Source organism: Dunckerocampus dactyliophorus, chromosome 8, assembly GCF_027744805.1.
Source record: "Dunckerocampus dactyliophorus isolate RoL2022-P2 chromosome 8, RoL_Ddac_1.1, whole genome shotgun sequence".
Taxonomy (NCBI): domain Eukaryota; kingdom Metazoa; phylum Chordata; class Actinopteri; order Syngnathiformes; family Syngnathidae; genus Dunckerocampus; species Dunckerocampus dactyliophorus.
Genome location: NC_072826.1, coordinates 22,907,655 through 22,927,926, shown reverse-complemented (window position 1 = coordinate 22,927,926; position 20,272 = coordinate 22,907,655). Strand labels below are relative to the sequence as shown.

Sequence of the window (20,272 nt, the reverse complement as noted above, 5' to 3'; positions counted from 1 at the left end):
TGTTGTGTGACAGGTGTATTTTATCCACATAATGAGTTACGATTAGGAGGACTTTCTTAAAGGGACAGGACTCATTTGAGTGTTGTATGGACACATAAACACTTGGTAGAAGATGAAATACGTATATTTCACTCAACCTTCATTTACAAACTTTTTCATGTTCCTATTTTTACATTTGATCTCTGTTAAAATAAGGCTCCCAAGAAAATAATGGAGTGTTCATATCTTTGTAAGTGGTAAACTTGCAAATGAAATAGTTCTTTTCCCCACGTACATTCAAGCTCCATATTTTATTGATTCGCATTCAACCAAAGAAAGACAAAAGAGCATTTTTGTTGAAAAATACATACATTATTGAAGATGGCATTTATTTATTTGGCGTACATAGAGTACATACAGAATGACAGTATTTCCCCATGTTGGCTCCCTCCAGACCGCTGTGAGGCGTGAGGATGAAGATTGCTGTGATTGGTCAGAGTCTGTTCGGCCAAGAGGTCTATAAGGAGTTGAGAAAAGATGGCCATACCATTGTTGGCGTATTCACCATCCCTGACAAGGACGGCAAGGCTGACCCACTGGGTAAGTACTATATGTAGTACAGTATAGTATAAGTACTGGTATCATCATATGCAGAAATGTTCAAGGGTATTATCCTGAGCTTCATCTATGTTCTTATGAATGTGAAGGTGAAAAATGCAAATTATACAATAAAGAAAATCTCAATGTATATAATACTATTAAATAGTATCATTGATTATTTTTTTAATACGTTTGTATTTACATTATTTTATACAATATATTTCTCACCTCCGCCAAGCGCAGAGCGCAAAGCGCAGGTTATGTTTTTGCTGCCGTTTATCTGTTTGTGTGTTTGTGTTCAAAATAACTTGAAAAGCTCTGAATGGATTTGGATGAAATTTTCAGGATTTGTCAGAAATGGGATATGGAAGAGCTGATTAAACTTGAGGGCTAACGAGCATTAGCAACATGAGCTTGTATCTATTGACCCTTTTAAAACCCAATTTAGCTGACATGGCAAAATTGCTCTAACATCACACAAAACAACAAGGCGTCGCCTGTCATCACATTGTTATAATTTATAACAAATTTACTTAAAACAGGGCACAGGAGACTGACTTTTACTAAAGTCACTTTAGTGGAAGGTTGGTTACTTGTTACTTTTACTACTTTTACTTACTTTTATGGCTTTTGGACACTTCATAAATGACTGGAAGTAAGTAGTAATTCATGCCATGCCAGTTCTTTTAATCCCAACTCAAGAGTCATCTCTGACATTCAAGATGGTGGGTAGACGGATATAAATAACGGTGGGCAGGGTGTATAGATAGATGGATATAAATAAGAGTATGCAGGATGTGGGTGGAGCTTGGTCGACCTTTTTAAAGTCTTGCTGGAGATGAAAGAGGCAACAGGCAAATTGTGACATTTTGTCCTAGTTTTGGCCTCAAGGTGTACAGACAGAGGTAAATGGAGCAGAAAGTTTTGTGAAATACATGTGAAATACAAAATGAAGAATAATCATAATGATATGATGCAAAAAATGAACAAGAATATCTTGAATAAAGAAATAAACAACAAAAGAGTAAGGAGCGGAACAATGGGAAGAAGTGGGACAAAGAGTAAGTTAGTCTTTACCGTGAAGTGGTAGCAACAGTGGATACGTAGCAATAGGAAGCACGAAAAACAGTGGTGGCAAAAAAGACAGGAATGAAGGGGGAAAAGCTACTAGAGTCTAAATCTAAATGTCTCGCCAAGTGTAAAAGGTAAATATTTACAAAATAAGCAAAAAGGCCATGCATCTCACCGCTCACAGACACGCTCACACTTTTGACCGCCCTTCATTTCCTCATATCGCATCATCGAAATTAGTGGTGGACACACTTTTTCAGCCTGCGAGCTACTTTTAAAACGACCAAGTCCCAAAGATCTGCCTCCTACTATAAACTTATATATATATCATGGTGCACAACTAAAAACATCACACAGCAACACAAAAACAGACAAGACACTACCGCTACTTTTGCAGAACAATAACTAACAACTATGTAGCTCAAAAATGTAACTTTAAGAGCATTTGCACCACAACACTACCGCAAAGCACGCTGGGGAACAGGAAGTGCTCATCTTTTTACCAAATGAACAGCGGGACAAGTTCTCCATCAAACACGCCGGGTTCCCGCTCGTCATTGTCAGAGTCAGTCTCGTTGCTGTGCGGCGCCTCAGAAATGATGCTGGCTCTTGTGAAAGCTCGAACAGTGCATCAGACGCGTTAGCCCAAGCATCCACAATCCATTAGTGAAGCTGTGTTCGCTAGCTGTCATTCATCGCTCCCACGCCGCTCGCAACTTAACTTTAAACACCGTGTTTACATCCATTCACAAATAGTGGCGAAACTCGCACGGCACTGCCTCCCAGTGTTAGTGAAGCTGTGTTCGCTCGCAACTTGACTTTAAACGCCGTGTTTACACCGATGTCCAGCGGTTGGAGTTCCTTCGTCAAGCCTCCCGGAATGATGTTAAGCTCCAAGTTCATTTGCTGCACTTGTGACGCACTCGTCCTTCCAGCCCCTTTGCTTGGTTCGGCTGGAAACTTTTCTTTAGGCAGCATTTCCTCTTAAAAATCACCACAGGTAGCAGTTTCTGTCCATTACCATGGCAACCAAGCACAACAGTAAAAGCCGACGTCTCGTGCCCTGTTGTCTGTGATGTTGAAAGTGAGCGGCACGTTGTCCATGTTGATGATGTTGTTGGGTAGTAGTTGTCTGCAATGTTTTTACTGCAGTTTGGTTTGGTTTGGTTTGGTTTAGTTTATTTGAACATGAAGGTTACAATGGAATACATCTCGTGAATCATTTTTTGACAGTTCCACATGTCCAAAAGGAGTAGGAAGAAGCAAAGCTTATTTAATCCTACCCCCCATCCATTCTACATCTAGTACAGTACATGTAGTTCACTTCCTGGATTCCATGTCATGTTTTCAGTGATAGTCAGGATAACACATAATAGATAACGGTGAGATAACCGTCCCCCCAAAAAAAGAGAGAACATTCATAATAATGATAATATGATGACAATACTAAATAAATAAATAAATAAATAAGAACAAAGCTTTTTTTTTTTTTTTTTTAAACACAACAAAGAAAATTATAAAAAAAAAAAAATAAATAAATAGAAATAAATAAATAACAAATAAAATTTAATTAAATAAATAAAAAATAAAATAAAATAAAATAGAAAATAAAAAAATAAATAAATAAAATAAAATAACAAACCTGACAGAACAATCAGGACTCTTCTGCCTTGTATTTGGCAAACATCAACTGCTTGTATTGTTTTTTGAATTTGCTCATCTCTGTACATTGTTTGAGTTCTTTACTCAATCCGTTCCATAATTTAATTCCACACACGGAAATGCTATGGGTTTTCAGCGTTGTTCTCGCATATAAATGTTTTAGGTTTAATTTTCCTCTAAGATCATATTTCTCCTCTCTGATTGAGAAATACTTGATTAGATTTTTGGGTAACGAGTTATTATTAACTTTATACATTATTCTAGCGGTTTGAAAGTGTACTAAATCTGCGAATTTTAATATCTGTGATTTTAAAAATAAAGGGTTTGTATGTTCTCTATACTTGGCATTATGAATTATCCTCACAGATCTTTTTTGCAGTACAGTGAGTGAGTGAAGATTACTTTTGTAGTTATTTCCCCATATCTCCACACAATACGTTAGATATGGAAATACTAAGGAACAGTACAGAGTGTGGAGTGATTTTTGATCAAGAAGATATTTTGCTTTATTCAATATAGAGATATTTCTCGCCACCTTTTGCTGTATATATTTAATATGAGATTTCCAACTCATTTTTTCATCTATTATAACCCCAAGGAATTTATATTCTTCCACTTTTTCAATATCCGTTCCATTAATTTGTATTTGGTCGTACGTGTCCTTTCTACTATTACCAAATAGCATTATTTTAGTTTTACTTAAATTCAGAGATAATCTATTCTTGTCAAACCATGACTTTAATATGACCATTTCATCCTTGACCTTTTTAATGAGTTCTTGTGTGCTTTCACCAGAACAGAAAGCAGTGGTATCATCGGCGAATAAGACCAATTTTAAGTTGTTAGTTACTTTGCAAATGTCGTTAATGTACAAGTTAAACAGTTTTGGTCCCAGTATGGACCCCTGTGGTACTCCACACGTATTGTGTAGACTCCCAGATGTATATTCTCCTAGCTTTACAAATTGTTTCCTCTTTGCTAGGTAGCTTTTAACCCAATTTAAGACTAAACCTCTAATTCCGTACCTTTCTAATTTTGAAATTAAAATAGTGTGATTAATTGTATCGAAGGCTTTTGTCAGATCCATGAATACTGCAGCTGCGCATCTTCTGTTGTCTATGGCAGTAGTGATTTCCTCCGTGATTTCCATCAGTGCCATAGAAGTTGAAATGTTGGCTCTGTAACCATATTGACTACTTGCCAATAATTCATTCTTATTAATAAATTTGTCCAACCTATTATTAAATAGCTTCTCCACAATTTTCGAGAATTGTGGTAACAAGGAAACTGGTCGATAATTTGTAAATTGGTGTTTGTCTCCTTTTTTGAAAATTGGAACCACCCAAATGTTATCCTGTTATTGAAATCAGGCTTCAAACCGCGGCTAGCATGATAGCTTGCTTGTAACGGCTGTCGGCTCCACCTGATTGTCTCTTTTGGTGAGTTTAGTCCACTCGCGGGTCCAAGTTGAGGCAGAAGTCTCAGCACTCACTTGCAGAGTTGTAATCACAAGTTGTGATCACAAACTGTATTCACCAAGGTCGCAAAAGTTTAAAACTCCGGTAATAGTGGACGGAGCTTTTCCGTGAGCGTCCTTTCCGTACAACAGGAAGCAGTAGGAGCAGAAGATGGCCATGATAACGCCATTTCATAAAATATGCTTATATAATTACTGGGGTGTGCCTTTAGCGTCCTCAGTCACGTCCACGTCCCTTTCCTCTATACAAGCAGCGTGTCGGCAGGAGATGCTCCCAGTCGAGCGGAGCGCTCATAAAAGTCACACAGCAACACTTACAGATTTTGGTACTCGGTACACACATATGGCGCTCCGCATTATAAGGCGCCCCGCCCATTTTGGACAAAATTTAAGACATTTAAGTGCACCTTATGGTCGTGAAAATACGGTACACACATTTTGTATATTTATAAATATCAGTACATTGTACTGATACATTTGAGTACATTGTACATTTTTATATCAGGGTTGAACACAATTTTCAGCATGCAAGTTGCAAGTCAAAATGATCTACATCTTACTATAAAACATATAACATATACAGTGTTCTCTCATTTATTGCGGGGGATGGGTTTCCAAAATAGCCCGCAACAAGTGAAATCTGTGAAGTAGCCAACTTAATTTTGTTACAATGATTATATATATGCATGGCTCAGATCAAGAGTACCCAAGTGTTACATTTTGGGTAAAATTTCAAACTTGTGGATAGACCTCGGTAATGTTATAAACACAAACTTGAAACATTGCAAAACACACACCCAACATACCAGAACTCGAGACATCTTCCATTTCCCATAGCAACCCTCCGAAGTTCACTCTTTCTTAAATGTAATGCACATAACTCGGTGTCGACTTTATGTTCTTATCTCTGCATAGATTTGACTTTTGTTAGAAAAGTAACTTATATTTGAGAGAGTATCATAAAGTAAATAAAAAGAAGTGACAAATCTAGATCTTGAGTTAAAGCTCTGAAAATATGGCAAAGAAAAATGGACCTTCAGTCCTTACCATGCCATTGTTGTATCAATAAAAAGACAACAAATCCCATCGCCGTTCTTAAGACTGTAATGACATAAACTTTGACCTATCAACTCCACAATATAAGCTAATCATGCAGCACTGTGGCAACATGAGCCAGGATTCCGAAAAAAAAAAAAAAGTACATACATATATACATACATTCAGTGAAATGCACTGAGTGAGTGGTTCTTGAATTATCATGGTAAACACCTAAAATCATAAGGCGATATTTGACCTCCCTCGGATAAATGTCAAGGACGTATAATATGACGGATAAAAGTAAGTAAAATCCGACTAGTAATGATGAATAATTTTGCCCACTTTGCGTGTTTTTTTATACCTTATACGAGAAGTATAAAAAAAAACGGCTGTCAAAACGAGTTACACTGCTCGATAAACACAAAATTTGTAACTCACCCGACGAAAAAAAACATTTCAAAGTGCATAAAGATCTACTCCAATATATATAAAAATGAAAAAATCTTACCTTGGACTTGACAATGGTTGTTAAACTGCCGATTGCTCGTCGAATTGAATGATGCTGCTTGATGCTGCCGAAGTCGTGACTGAACGTACATTACGCTAACACAAAATGGCGGACACGGTGAAACATTCCCCTGCTGAACGCGTATTTGGCGAATAATCGGCGGAAGGACACAAGTTTTGTTTCGTCCAAGAAGGCACTTTTTATTTTCTAATTCAATATTTACTAGCAATACGAAATTTACGCTGTGAGCTCGAAGTGTACGTACTAGCCTGACACGAAATTGAGGTGTTTTAGACTTTTGTTCAGATATTTTACTCTTTTATACACAAACCATCACTTTAGTTGCAGAGTTGAGTAATTATTCCATGAATATATACCATTGTAATCATCATGGGATTTGTTTTTCCATGGAATTATGTTCTTCAAAATTTTCATCAGTAGGCGGACACCAAGGTAATGTACTTTTCACTAATGATTACACAAGTTATTTTTTTTTTTACACTGAGAATATTTGCATAAAACACATTAGAAACCAATTTCAGACATCCTTCCTGACAGTCAACGGTTACTGAGGCGTTTGATCGGCGGAGTAAATATTAAACGAAACATCGCAAAATGGTGCGTGTTCTCAGTGTCGCTTGCTGCAATGCAAAAGAAATGCAACCTTTACGATACGGTTGAAAAGCCAACATTTGAAAAGCAAACTCTAGGAATTGCCTGTGAGATATCAGCAACATTGCATTTTAGCTCACTGTCTTGTATGTTTTTATCCACCTATTGCATTGCTGTGTGTAGTTCTTTTGACACCATGAGTAGGATTGGTATGTGAAGTGGTGATGCCCCGTGATTTGTGAGTGCTCAAGTAGGCGGCTTCTGTGCCTCAGGCACACAAGGCTTGTGTGTCTCTCCAGCACCCTGGAATAGACTTTCCCAAGGGGGCTGAGGAGTGTGAGCTCCCTATAGTTGGGACACACCCTCCGGTCACCCTTCTTCTCCGGTCACCACCCTGGTCTGCCAATCCAGAGGTACTGTTCCCGACTTCCACGCAATGTTGAAGAGACGTGTCAGCCAAGACAGTCCCTCATCATCCAAAGCCTTAAGGAATTCAAGGCGAAACTCGTCCACTCTCGGAGCTTTGCCACTGGGGAGCGTTTTGACTACCCCAGATACCTCAGCCACGGTGATGGAACTGTCCGAGCTTGTGTCCTCAGACTCTGCTTCCTCTATGGAAGGTATGTCAGTGGGATTGAGAAGGGCCTCAAAGTATTCCTTTCACCGTCCGATTATATCCTCAGTCGAGGTCAACAGGCCCCTGTCCCCACTGTAAACAGTATGGACCGGGCACTGCTTCCCCTTTCTGAGGCGCCGGATGGTTTGCCAGAACCTTTTCGAGGCCGACCGAAAGTCGTGCTCCATGGCCTCACTAAACTCCTCCTCCTCCTTTGCCTTGACCACCGCTGAAGCCACTTGCCGCTTGGCCTCCCGGGACTTGTCACCTGCTTCAGGAGTCCCACAAGCCATCCATGCTCGATAGGACTCCTTCTTCAGCTTGACGGCAGCCCAGACCTCTGGTGTCCACTATCGGGCCACCATGACTGGCACCAGCCACCTTGCGTCCGCAGCTCCGATCGGCTGCCTCAGCAATGCAGGCATGGAATTTAGCCCTTTCGGACTCAATATCCTCGTCCTCCCCCGGAATGCAGGTGAAGCTCTGCCGGAGGTGAGAGTTGAAGACCCAACGAACAGGAGACTCTGCCAAACGTTCCCAGCACACCCCCACTGCACGTTTGGGTCTCCCAGGTCTGTCCAGCATCCTCCCCCACCATATAATCCAACTCATCACGAGGTGGTGATCAGTTGACAACTCAGCCCCTCTCTTCACCCACGTGTCCGGAACATGCGGACACAGGTTTGATGATACAACTACAAAGTCAATCATAGACCTGCGGCCAAGGGTGACCGGGTGCCATGTGCACTTGTGGACATCCTCCTTTTCCAACATAGTGTTTGTGATGGACAAACTGAGGCTCGCACAGAAGTCCAACAACATCACACCGCACGGTTTCAGATTGGGGAGGCCGTTCCTCTCAATCACGCCCCTCCAGGTCACACTGTCATTGCCCACATGGGCGTTGAAGTCTCCCAGTGAAACGACGGAGTAACCAGTTGGGGTGCTCTCCAGCACTCTGGTGACGAAACAAAAGACAATGTGAGGCAGGCACCAGCTAGAAAATAAAACAGGAAGTGGAAAACTTGGAACGTTACAAAATAACTGGACTTTGGCTTTCAGAAAGGATTCTCTTGTTTTTGTTTTTGAATCAGATGTCATGGAAGTTACTGGAAATTTACTCTCATGGGGTTTTTATTTAGCCGTGATACCGTCTTAAATTGTTGTATTTTTGAACTGCAGCTACAGAGGCAGAAAAGGATGGCGTCACCGTGTTCAAGTTTCCTCGCTGGCGTGTGAAGGGCCAGGCTATCCCAGAAGTTGTGGCCCAGTACAAAGCCACGGGTGCTGAACTCAACGTCTTACCCTTTTGCTCCCAGTTCATCCCTATGGAGGTTATTGACCATCCCAAACACGGCTCCATCATCTACCACCCTTCCCTGCTGCCTCGCCATCGGGGAGCTTCAGCTATCAACTGGTGAGCGTTACACAAAATTACTACAGTGGGGAGAGTAATTAATAAATATGCAGATTTAGTACGTTTACCTCCCTTACCAAAGCAGCATGGGTACAGTAATCCCTGGTTTATGGTGGTTAATTGGTTCCTTATTTATGAATGGAATATTTTCCTAGTTAGAGCATACAAAACCTGTTTACGACCTTCTCAATACGTTTTTTTTAACATTATTAGAGCCCTCTAGACATGAAGTAACATTCCTTTAGTCACTTTTACACCCGTATTACCCGATACAGTAGACGTAATAAGAGAAAATAAGACATTTAAAACATAAAACATATAGGCAAAAAATATGTACAATTTGGTTAAATATGCATGTTTTTTTTTTACTAATAATAGGCTGTATTCAACCTCGAAACAACATTATTTATTAATTAATATATTTTTGAAAAACCGTCAATAGAGGGAAGCCGCAAAATTTGAAACAGACCTGTACTGTACGACGGTACTTTCTTAAGTGGACAGGACTCATTTGTGTGTTTCATGGACACCTAACTGCTCTGAGGGTGTCACAGTACTTGTTAGTTGGTATGGAATCAAATACTTATTTCAGTCACTCTAATACATATATACATATATACATTTATAACCTTTATTTTATGTTATTTTCTGGTTGTGTTGTTACATTCTGTCTGTTAAAACAATATGATGCCTCCTACTAAACTATTAACTTAGGATCTACTTTATGTAAATGTAGTACACATAAACATAGTGTTGACAGTTATTGTATGTATGTTTTCATGTTTCATCACACAGGACCTTGATCCATGGTGACAAAAAGGGTGGGTTCACTGTGTTTTGGGCTGATGATGGGCTTGACACTGGACCAATTCTGCTGCAGAGGGAGTGTGATGTTGAACCTAGTGACACCGTCAACACCATCTACAATAGATTTCTCTTTCCAGAGGGAGTCAGAGGCACTGTAAGTGTGGAAAAATATCATCTTTATTTTGACGTCCTGCTAGTGCAGAACAGTTACAGACAGGAATGTTGCCCCGTCCAAATCATGAGGAATAATCTGGTGTCTTCCTGGAGTCGACGCGAGGCTTATGAATCAGACAATTGGTGATTGTGTCCTCCTTGCTGGTGTTGCTTGGTAAACACCTTGCTGCCAGCAAAACAAAGCAAAACAAGGAAAGACAGGCAGAAACAGAAATACAACAAGAAGAGCATGACACAGTTGAATCATTGATAAAGAAGCATTTAAAATGTAGTGGAACCTCAGTTAGCGTAAAAAATGTACACCAAAATTTTGCCTCCTCCAGGTAGCGTACAATATGGCGTGAGTCTTGTGGTGTTCGTAATACACTGCGTGAGTCCAACTGTGTTCTTAATGTTTGTTTTTTTTGTTATCCTATTGGCTTGCTAATAGATGGAAACACGAAGTGGAAGTCAGCTCCATTGCCCGTCTGGCATGTCGTCAGTGGTTGACTCTACAGTTCTTTGCTAATTAACAAACACAGTTACGCCACAGTCTAAAATGTAAAAAAAAATCTCAATTATAATTTTGCATTCACAAAACAATTCTAAATGCATATGAATGATGAACGAATGGGATAAATGAACATTAATGTTACTTTTACCTTCTTTGAAGATGTGATTGTTGCCAAAGACACATTGTAGCACGGACACCACCTTGGTGTTTTGCTACTAGTTATTTCTTGAATTCAATAGTGTTTCTCGACATCTTTATCAAAATACTGCCACATGCAACTTAATTTGGCTCCATTTTGGCTTATTTTGCAGCTGTGATCAAAAGAAAAGCAGAGACTTGAGATGAGAAACTATTGAATTCAAGAAATAACTCATAGCAAAACAGGAAGGTGGTGTCCGTGTTGATTTCGCTGCCACATCGTGTCTTTGGCAACAAACAATCAGGTCATCAGTGAAGGTAAAAGTAAGCTTAAATGTTCATTCATCCCTTTCATTCATCATTTATATGTATTCATATGCTCTAAATGCTGCTCTGTATGATTAACATCTCAATATAGTCACACCCTCAGTATTCCTGTAAATAAATAAGTAATAATAAATCATTCTGGGGTTCTGTTTAACTCCCATCAGTAGTTCTGCTGCTGTTTTGCACTGTTATACTGTCAGTTTTATATTTTTTATATTTATATTTGTATTTTCTACTTTTTTTTCCTTTTATGAAGTTATTGTTGCACCAACCCACCAGAACAAATTTCTTGTGTTTTGTGAACTATACCTGGCAATAAACCTGATTCTGATTTAGAATTGTTTTCCGCATGTAAAACTATAATTGTAAAACTATAAAAAACGTTTTAAAAACTGTTTTGTGTTGACAATATCGGCTTTCTGGATTCCCGTAAAGTCCGGCGTATAAGCCGCTACTTTATGGCTGATTTGGCTAATTTATGGCTAAAAATTACATTTCCATGTTGCTTGGTGTGGTCATGTTCTAATCTCCTATACTTGAGAACTGCTAATAGTTTAAATATGTATTTCGGAAAACGTTATTACTAAGATAGTCCATCATAAGGGGGAAAAACAAAAGTTCAGGAAACAACCAGAAATGCAGTGAAGCCACCATTTTCATTTGCTAACCCTCTGGTCAGAGGGGGACAAAAAAGAGAGAGACAAGGACAACAGCAGCAACAACAACAATTGTGACAACAATACCAAAACAACAGAAACAAACAGGACTACATCAGCACGTCTGTGATGACTATAAAGACCCTGACAGAAAGACAAAATAATATCAACAACCACAATGATAATACTGTATTGAAACAGTCATACATACACTGCTCAAAAAAATTAGAGGAACACTTCGAAAACACATCAGATCTAAACTGGGGGAAAAATGATCTTGAATATCTTCCTGATAATCAGTGGGTGATGTGTAGGACACCATCCGTAGTCTCATTAGGAGCATGCCCCGACGTTGTCAGGCATGCGTACAAGCACGTGGGGGCCACACAAACTACTGAGAATCATTTTGAGTTGCTACAATGACATTTTAGCTAAATGGACCAGTGTGCTGCATCATTTTTTCACTTTCATTGGTGTCTTTGATTTCCCCCCTCTATAGGATGATCATTTTCATTTCTATCAAATTATGTGGCATCATTTTGTTACTAATACGTCACCCACTTTTGTGTGTAGAAAAAAAAAAAAAAGACTACCTTTTTTACCCTTTTCTCTGCTTCCAGGTGGAGGCAGTGAAGCTCATTGCGGAGGGGAAGGCTCCACGGATCACCCAGCCAGAGGAAGGAGCCACATATGAGTGCATCCAAAAAAAAGACAATTCAAAGGTACAGTGTTCCCTCACCCTATCGCCGTTCAACTTTCACGGATTCGCTGTCTTGCGGAATTTTGTTTGTGCTTCTTTTTTTTAATTACAGCGTATGAACGCTTTTCCAGGCTGAGCCTGGCCCTTTAAGAAGAATTGCAATGTGGGAAGTTGAGTGTCTGTCTCTTCACTCTCTTGTCTGTCTGCACCGCCCATTGTTTTCTGCATCCTGATTGGCTGTAGACCATTGTCAATCAATCTCCTTTGTGCCGCCCTGCATGTCTCCTGTGTCATCGCAAGCTTGCTAGCTTGTAAATGAATTTTGGGTTTGAAGGAGGAGGACTGAAACAGGAGGAGTACTGCAGCAATATGTTTTAACAAGGATACAAAAACGCTAAAGTACAGCGAAACGGCACCAGGACGGAAAGGCGCGGTCGCAGGAGTGAAACTTCGCAGATTTCACTTATTGCGGGCTATTTTGGGAACATATCCCCCGCGATAAACGAGGGAACACAATACACAACATACACAACAATAATACACAAACAATAGCCACAGACAAATTCGTCTTCGTTCCATGGGGATTTTTAAGTCTGAAATATTTTGGATTTCACAGTTGATAGTAAAGTGATTCACACAGTTGACTTTCCTGCAGCTTTTTTTTGCGCTGTTGTGGCAATTCCCAATCAGACTTCACTGGTAAACAGGACAACATGTAGTCCCTGAACTGGATGTGCAGATAACCTAGATTATGCCTAACACTGTAAAAACCCAATCATACATTACAATAGCAGGAGGACAGTAACATGAGAATAATAGAGAATTGAACCAACAATGAATATGTATCAGGGTGGAGAGGAAAAGGGGAAACAGAAATCAAGAACTTTGTTTCAACAGATGTGAAGTCCTAGTACAGTAGTGTGGTCTATTTTCAAGGCTCCACAAAGTAAGGAAGTGTAGCATCAACACTTTGAGGTGTACATCCTCTTATACATAGAGCCTGGATGTTCAGACATGTCATTAATATGTCACAATTGTGTTCTTGCAGAAAAAGGTGGTTAATAAACAATGGGAATGAATGTCATCAATTTTGGAATCTTAATGATTTAAATCTTAATTATTTATTTGAACCATTCTTTTTGTCGGGCACAGCATACATGATTAAAACAAAATAGCAACTGGGTGCACAAATTATAATTAATTTTGACTTCTCCTATTTACAGAAGTATACATTCAGGTTCAGTAATATTTGTGCCCTTTAGCAACTTTGACCTTTGTGTAGCCATCAACACACTTCTGGCATAATTTTGTCTGGATAGTTGACCACTCTTGGTAGCAGTGATGTGCAGTGAGGTGCATGGCTAGTGAGGCAGTGACTCCGTAGGAGTTTTTTTTTATGTTAATGAAGGTTGCTCATTAAGAGGATAAGAAAAAAAAGAGAATAATTCACTTTGGTAAAAAAAAAAAAAAAAAGATTGTTTTCAGATACTTCATAGACAAATATAGTTTTGAAGAACATTTGTATTCGTACTTTTTATTTGTATATGAAGTACATCCACCCTGTCCCTCTTCAGGAAAAGTTTTGATACTTTGTTGTAAAAGTCTGATCACCTCCTGGTGAGCTTAAGTATATAATTCTCCATCTGGGCAGTCAAATTCATGCATTCATTCAGCAGATGTCTTGCAAATGTCTTGCATTTGACTTGTTTGTAAATCTAGCCCTAGCCGGCATTGCTGTTTGCGTATTTCATTCAAATAAAAAATTTACAAAAATGATTAGCTCTTGGCAATTTTCATTTTGTAAAAGTAGCTCTCACAAGGAAAAACGTTGGTGACCCCTGATCTAGGCTGTAGAGAGCCATGGCCTCTTATACATGTTTCTGCAACATTATATTATCAGCAACGTGCTGACATACACAAACTGGTAGGCACCATGATCCCACTCATTGTGCACTCAGACGGTAGGTGGAGACTTGCACGCTAAGCAGAGAAGCCGCACTCACAGTCGCCTTTTTATCGGTTATCAAAGCTATTTTTTCATGTTATCGGATTTATCAGTTGATGTCATTTCTGAAACCGGCACCCCTACTTTTTTGGATTGAAAAAACATGAAATTGTCGAATCGTATTTTCTTTATCGTTGCACTCCTGTGCTTGATGCACTTCTTTCTGTTCTTGATGGAATCTCTTGCCAATCCAATGGATGAGTGGACAAGCAGTCATTTCCTTTCCGAATGGCTTAAAGTCTCATGTGCCGTTTGAAGTCTGCACTTTCCATGCAAGTTCAAAGGGCTGTCACAATGATTGTATAAAAAAAATCTATATATATTTCTGTTGTAGATTGACTGGAACCAGTCTGCTGAGGCCCTCCACAACTGGATCCGAGGAAATGACAAAGTGCCTGGTGCCTGGGCAGAAATTGATGGACAGGTAATCTATTCAATACTGATCTTGTAACTGCAACTCCAACGAAGGTATCACATTAGGTTGGGCAGCATGGGGATATAGTAGTTAGATAGTCTGCATTCATAGTCAGTCGATCCAGTTTCTCAGTGTGGCGTTTGCATTTTCTCCCTATGCTTGCGAGGGTTTTTCTGGGTACTCCCACGTTCCAAAAACATGCTTTGTTAGTTGAAGATGCTGAATTGTCCATAGATTTGTGCCCTGTGATTGGCTGCCGACCAGTCCAGGGTGCTCACCAGCTATCGCACGTAGTCAGCTGGGATAGGCTCCAGCATACCCCCGTGACCCTAGTGACGATAAGTGGCATAGAAAATGGATGGATGGACAGTCTAGGGTGTACCCCGCCTCTCTCTCAAGGTCAGCTGGTATAGGCTCCAGCTCAACCGTGACCCTAATGAGGTGAAGTGATGGAGAAGAATGAATGGATGTATTTACCTCCTGACAAGGATATACTGTAAACAGTCCAGAACTTCTATGGCAGGTTTATTTTAATAGACATAATGTAAAAAAAATATACAGAAAAAGCATTAAATAAAATATATAATATTAAAAAATGTAAAGACAAAAGTAAAATAAAGCTAATTGAAATGATCAGTTGTCACACAAACACTTTCTTCCAACATCTTCACTACCATGGGCAAGACCAAAGAGATGACATCAGGGACCAGATTGTTTGGTTCGGTTTACTTTATTTGAACATGAAGGTTACAATGGAATACATCTCATTAATCATTCTTTCACAGTTCCACATGTCCAAAAGGAGTAGGAAGAAGCAAAGCTTATTTAATCCTACCCACCATCTATTCCACATCTAGTACAACACCTGTTGTTCATTCCATGTCATGTTTTCTATGATAATCAGAATAATAATACATCATAAATAACAGTAAGAAGACAAAAAAATGTATGTGTGTATATATATATATATATATATATATATATATATATATATATATATATATATATATATATATATATATATATATACATACTGTATATATAATAAATATAAATAAAAAAAGAAAAGAAAAAAAAAAAAGAAAACGAACCTGACAGAACAATCATTGTGATGATCAAGACTCTTCTGCCTTGTATTTAGTAAACACCAACTGCTTGTATTGTTTTTTTAATTTACTCATCTCTGTACATTGTTTGAGTTCCTTACTCAATCCATTCCATACCGGTAATATAATTCCACATACGGAAATGCTGTGGGTTTTTGGCGTAGTTCTCGTGTATAAATGTTTTAAGTTTAATTTTTCTCTAAGATCATATTTCTCATATTTCTCCTCTCTATACTGTATGAGGTTTTTGGGTAACAAGTCATTATTAACTTTATGCATTATTCTAGCGGTTTGAAAGAATACTAAATCTGCAAATTTTAATATCTGTGATTTTAAAAATAAGGGGTTTGTGTGTTCTCTATACTTGGCATTATGAATGATCCTCACCCATCTTTTTTGCAGTACAGTGAGTGTGTGAAGATTGCTTTTGTAGTTATTCCCCATATCTCCACACAATACATTAAATATGGTATTGTAGACCTGCACAAGACTGGAATGGGCTACAAGACAATCTGCATTTCACATTTTAAATCTGAATTATTGATAATGTCCTCAACAAAGCTGAGTGTGTGTCTGTTTTTATTTTTTTTGTAGCAAGTGACTTTCTATGGCTCGTCACTGGTGGATAATGGCACAGCAACAAATGGGCAGCCCCTGGAGATCCCTGGAGCAAGCCAACCCGGCATAGTCACTAAAGGGGGCCTCGTGCTGTTTGGTAATGACGGCAAGGCAGTAAGTTATCCCATGATATCACGGTATAACACATACTGTGTGGTGTAGAAGCTTCTCAGGCGCTGGTGCCAATTATTACTAATCTTGCTCTCTTTAACAAATGTGGGTGTGGCAAATACATTTCAGCCTGCAATTTAATCAACTGAACATGAGTCAGACTGAGCGGAAGAAGATGGAAAGCCAGGTTCATTGTTAACAGAGCAGCTTTTCCATCTGTCTTCCTGGACCACTTTTGCCCACAAAGTAGAGCTAATTCTACTCTGAATAATGACAAATTAGTCCAGAATCACAAACATACTTTTTGTTGTTCTTTATTTTGCCAAACGCATTTGAAACCATAAGAATCCAGGAGCCACTGAAGTCACATGATGGTGAATATAACACACAGCAAGTGGAGCACACAGACGACATTTGTGACGTTTTTTATTCTAAAACACTTCTAATTTATTTCAAAGATGTCACATTTTTCATGCTAAATGTATTCTTAACTTTACACTTTTTAGTGTCACACAAATGTGTATGATTGAAAATCATTGAAAGAGCGACATTTGTTGATGGTCTTATTTGCATTTTTACTGTTTGTTGTCAAGTCTTTCTATAGCAATTTGAAGGCTATAAACCCGATAGTGATAGTTTCCGTGCTTGTTTTCTTTTAATTCATTGACTAAATATATTAAGAAGAGTTTCATTTTAATATTTGACTCACTATTAAAGCATTACTGTTGCTAAAGGGATTTAAAATGAGCTTTCATGACAAAAAATAAACTTTTGGAAAATACATAAGTTTTGTGTACAGTAGATCTCCACTTTTTACGGGGATTACATCCCAGGACCACCTGGCCCAAACTCAGCTGGGATAATATCCAGTATACCCCCAGACAAGCGGCATGGAAAATGGATGGATGGATGGAGGATACACCCATAAAATGTCTCTTTTTGACACATGGCTCACCCCTCCAAACACTCCTGCCAGCTTGACATTGACGTTCTCCGATTTTGAGTCAGCATTTGCAGTAAAAGTGACTGTTGTAATTATTAGATTAGATTCAGCTCCAGAACCCTCCACGTCTCTCTTCAATTTGCCTCACACACTTATTAAACACATTTAAAGTATAAAATGTACGAAGTCGTTAAGTCCAATGAATGGCTTGAAATGGTACGAAGGTAAGTGGTGAAGTGCCAGAGGTTAAGAAAAAGGTAAGGTTACCCAAAACTGAAAAATATTGTGTATTTCAGAATGATACAAAAAGGCCTGTTTCAGGGACCACAAAATGGGTCAACAATTTAAAGCTGTTCTGCAGAAATGGAGGCTGATCAAGTCTTGGCAGTTAGTGCGACTAATCTACAGGTGTTGCAAGTTCTGGAGTACTTACTGCCCTCTCTGTCTGCATAACAACAGTTTTTGGAACACACTGTGGTACTATACCCTCGTGAACATAAGTTGAACAGCACTGTATTGGAGAAAGTAATTTGTGGTTACAAAAATGGCAAGAAAAAAGGGACCATCGTAACACTTAAAAATGTAGGTTTTTCCTCCACAGAAATTGGAATGTTCTAAAACTTGTAATGGTAGTGTACAGGTTGCACTTTTGCATCTCACAGCAACTATTGTGCGTTAAAAGACCGCCGAACAAAGTGCGAAATCTCAACACAACAGAAAAAAAACTAAAGACTAGGGGCCGATATTAGGAATTTTAATGTATATTATCTGCCTTTATTTAAATCCGATGGGCCTATATCAAGAAATCAATTTAAAACTGGATTATTTCAGCTCAGATGCAGCCGCGCCTCTCTCTCGCTCTCTTCTGCCGGCTGCGACGTCTGTCTCCAGCATTGCGCCACTCACGGTGCCATCTGATTGGTTAATCAGAGCCACAGCACATGTTAGTGGCAGAGTCTATCTGAAGTGGACGCTGTCCTCACACACACACACACACACACACACACACACACACAGCTGAGGGGGAAGTTTTCACGTGTGGAGAATGTCCTGAGAGCAAACACACGTCAATGTACAGTAAACGCAGAAAACTCCCTCGAAATTGTAATAAACATCCCAGTGCTGTAGATCGCACAGCTACTTAATGTTACAGTGAGCAGCAGAATGACGTAAAAGCCGATAAACATTAGCGGCACCTCTGCTAGCTTGTAGTACCTCCCGACATGTCTGTGAATTATTTGAAAGAAGGCAAACAGTCTGTGATAGTAAAAGCATGTGTGTGATTGAGGTTAGCTGGTTAGCTAGCTTACCATAACATTAGTTCGCCGGTTCAGCAGACTATGTATTAGCAAGAGGGAGAATGTATGTAATGTGGAGAATAGTGTGTGTTTGCGTGAAAGTCACATGAAAAACTCACGACTACTACAATAACGTAACGTTAAGAGCGGAGTAAACACAAGCGGCAGCTTTGCTAGCTCGTAGTACCTCCCGTATGTGACTGACTTGAAACAATGCTGTTGGTAATATCAATGTGGAAACAGGCCACCTGTGTGCGTGATTGTGAGAGAGAGTAAGAAATTCAATTCAGTCTTGTTTTGTTGCAGGGAAGTACACTAAGATGAAGGCTGAAAAAATTCAGAGAGCTATTATATAAGTTTGTATTTAACTTTACAAGAGCTGCTACTGAGCTTGTTAACTCCCTGTGCTTGTTGTGTTTGAACTTAAAACAAAGAAAAGTTATATATAAATGTTATTTATTTACTCTGGAAGTATTTCAGGGAGCTATTTATTTAAGGTTATTGAACTTCTAAGAGATGCTTTTGAGTCTATGCTCTTCTGAAGCTATTTTTCTATTTCTTTGGTTAAATAAACATGCTTTAGGCACTTAAACGATTTTTACGCCAAATTTTTCACTTTTACTGCAAATGAATATCAGCTCTAAATATCGGTTATCAGCCTCCTGAACTACTAATAATCTGTTTTGGTATCAGTCCTGAAAAACCCATATGGATTGATCTCTAGAAAAAACATCATCAGTGCAGCAAAAAGATATAAACATGTCAACATTGTGGGCTTTTTACAGTGGTACATTTACAGTCATGGAAAAAATGATTAGACCACCCTTGTTTCTTCAGTTTCTTTTTCATTTTAATGCCTGATACAACTAAAGGCACCTTTGTTTGGACAAATACAAGTATAACAATGACATCAAAGATAGCTTATAGGTTACATTTTTGGCAGTACAATGCTAGAGCTATTCATGTAAGAAAATAAGTGATTTTGGTTATTATCAAGAAAACCATGGAAGTTGCTAGTTATCAGCGCTTAAATTAAACTCTTATGAGCTATATTTGTTATCATCATTATATTTGTCCAAACAAATGTGCCTTTAGTTGTACTGGGTATTAAAATGGATCAATAAACTGAAGAAACAAGGGTGGTCTAATATTTTTTCCATGACTGTATGTTGTACATTGTACCTGTATTATAATTTATTTATAAATTATTACCCATTTATAGTGAATGAGATGTCCCGAACTGCCTATTTTCGGAGAATTTTTTTATTCTATTATCTGCGAATTTGCAGGGTGGCGACTGTACAGTACTTCTTCTATGCCCATGTAGAAACGAAACGATATCTGCAAAGGATGCACACACGTTTGAGTGCTTGATGAAGCCTCCTCAGTCCTCAAATCATCAACAATGAAAATTGTAGGGAAAGCACCAAAGCGAAGGATGGTTTCAAATGAAAAAATGTGAATTGTGATATAAAATGTTCCAGCAGAAGCTTCAAAACAT

At 38.8% G+C, this 20,272-nt stretch overlaps 1 protein-coding gene across 6 annotated transcripts in view; it reads left to right on the top strand.

Annotated features, from left to right (window-relative positions):
- The window catches only part of aldh1l1 (aldehyde dehydrogenase 1 family, member L1), a 47,295-nt gene that overhangs the window by 10,682 nt on the left and 16,341 nt on the right, over nt 1-20,272 (top strand). For 3 of the 6 annotated variants that reach the window (XM_054784066.1, XM_054784065.1, XM_054784067.1), the window contains 6 exons: nt 434-579; nt 8,883-8,980; nt 9,776-9,941; nt 12,196-12,297; nt 14,615-14,704; nt 16,396-16,533. In XM_054784066.1, coding sequence (XP_054640041.1) covers nt 517-579; nt 8,883-8,980; nt 9,776-9,941; nt 12,196-12,297; nt 14,615-14,704; nt 16,396-16,533 — 657 coding nt within the window. In that variant the 5' untranslated portion in view covers nt 434-516. Of the gene's footprint in view, nt 1-433; nt 580-8,745; nt 8,981-9,775; nt 9,942-12,195; nt 12,298-14,614; nt 14,705-16,395; nt 16,534-20,272 lie in introns of all 6 variants that reach the window. The other 3 variants (XM_054784062.1, XM_054784064.1, XM_054784063.1) reach the window with 1 other exon arrangement.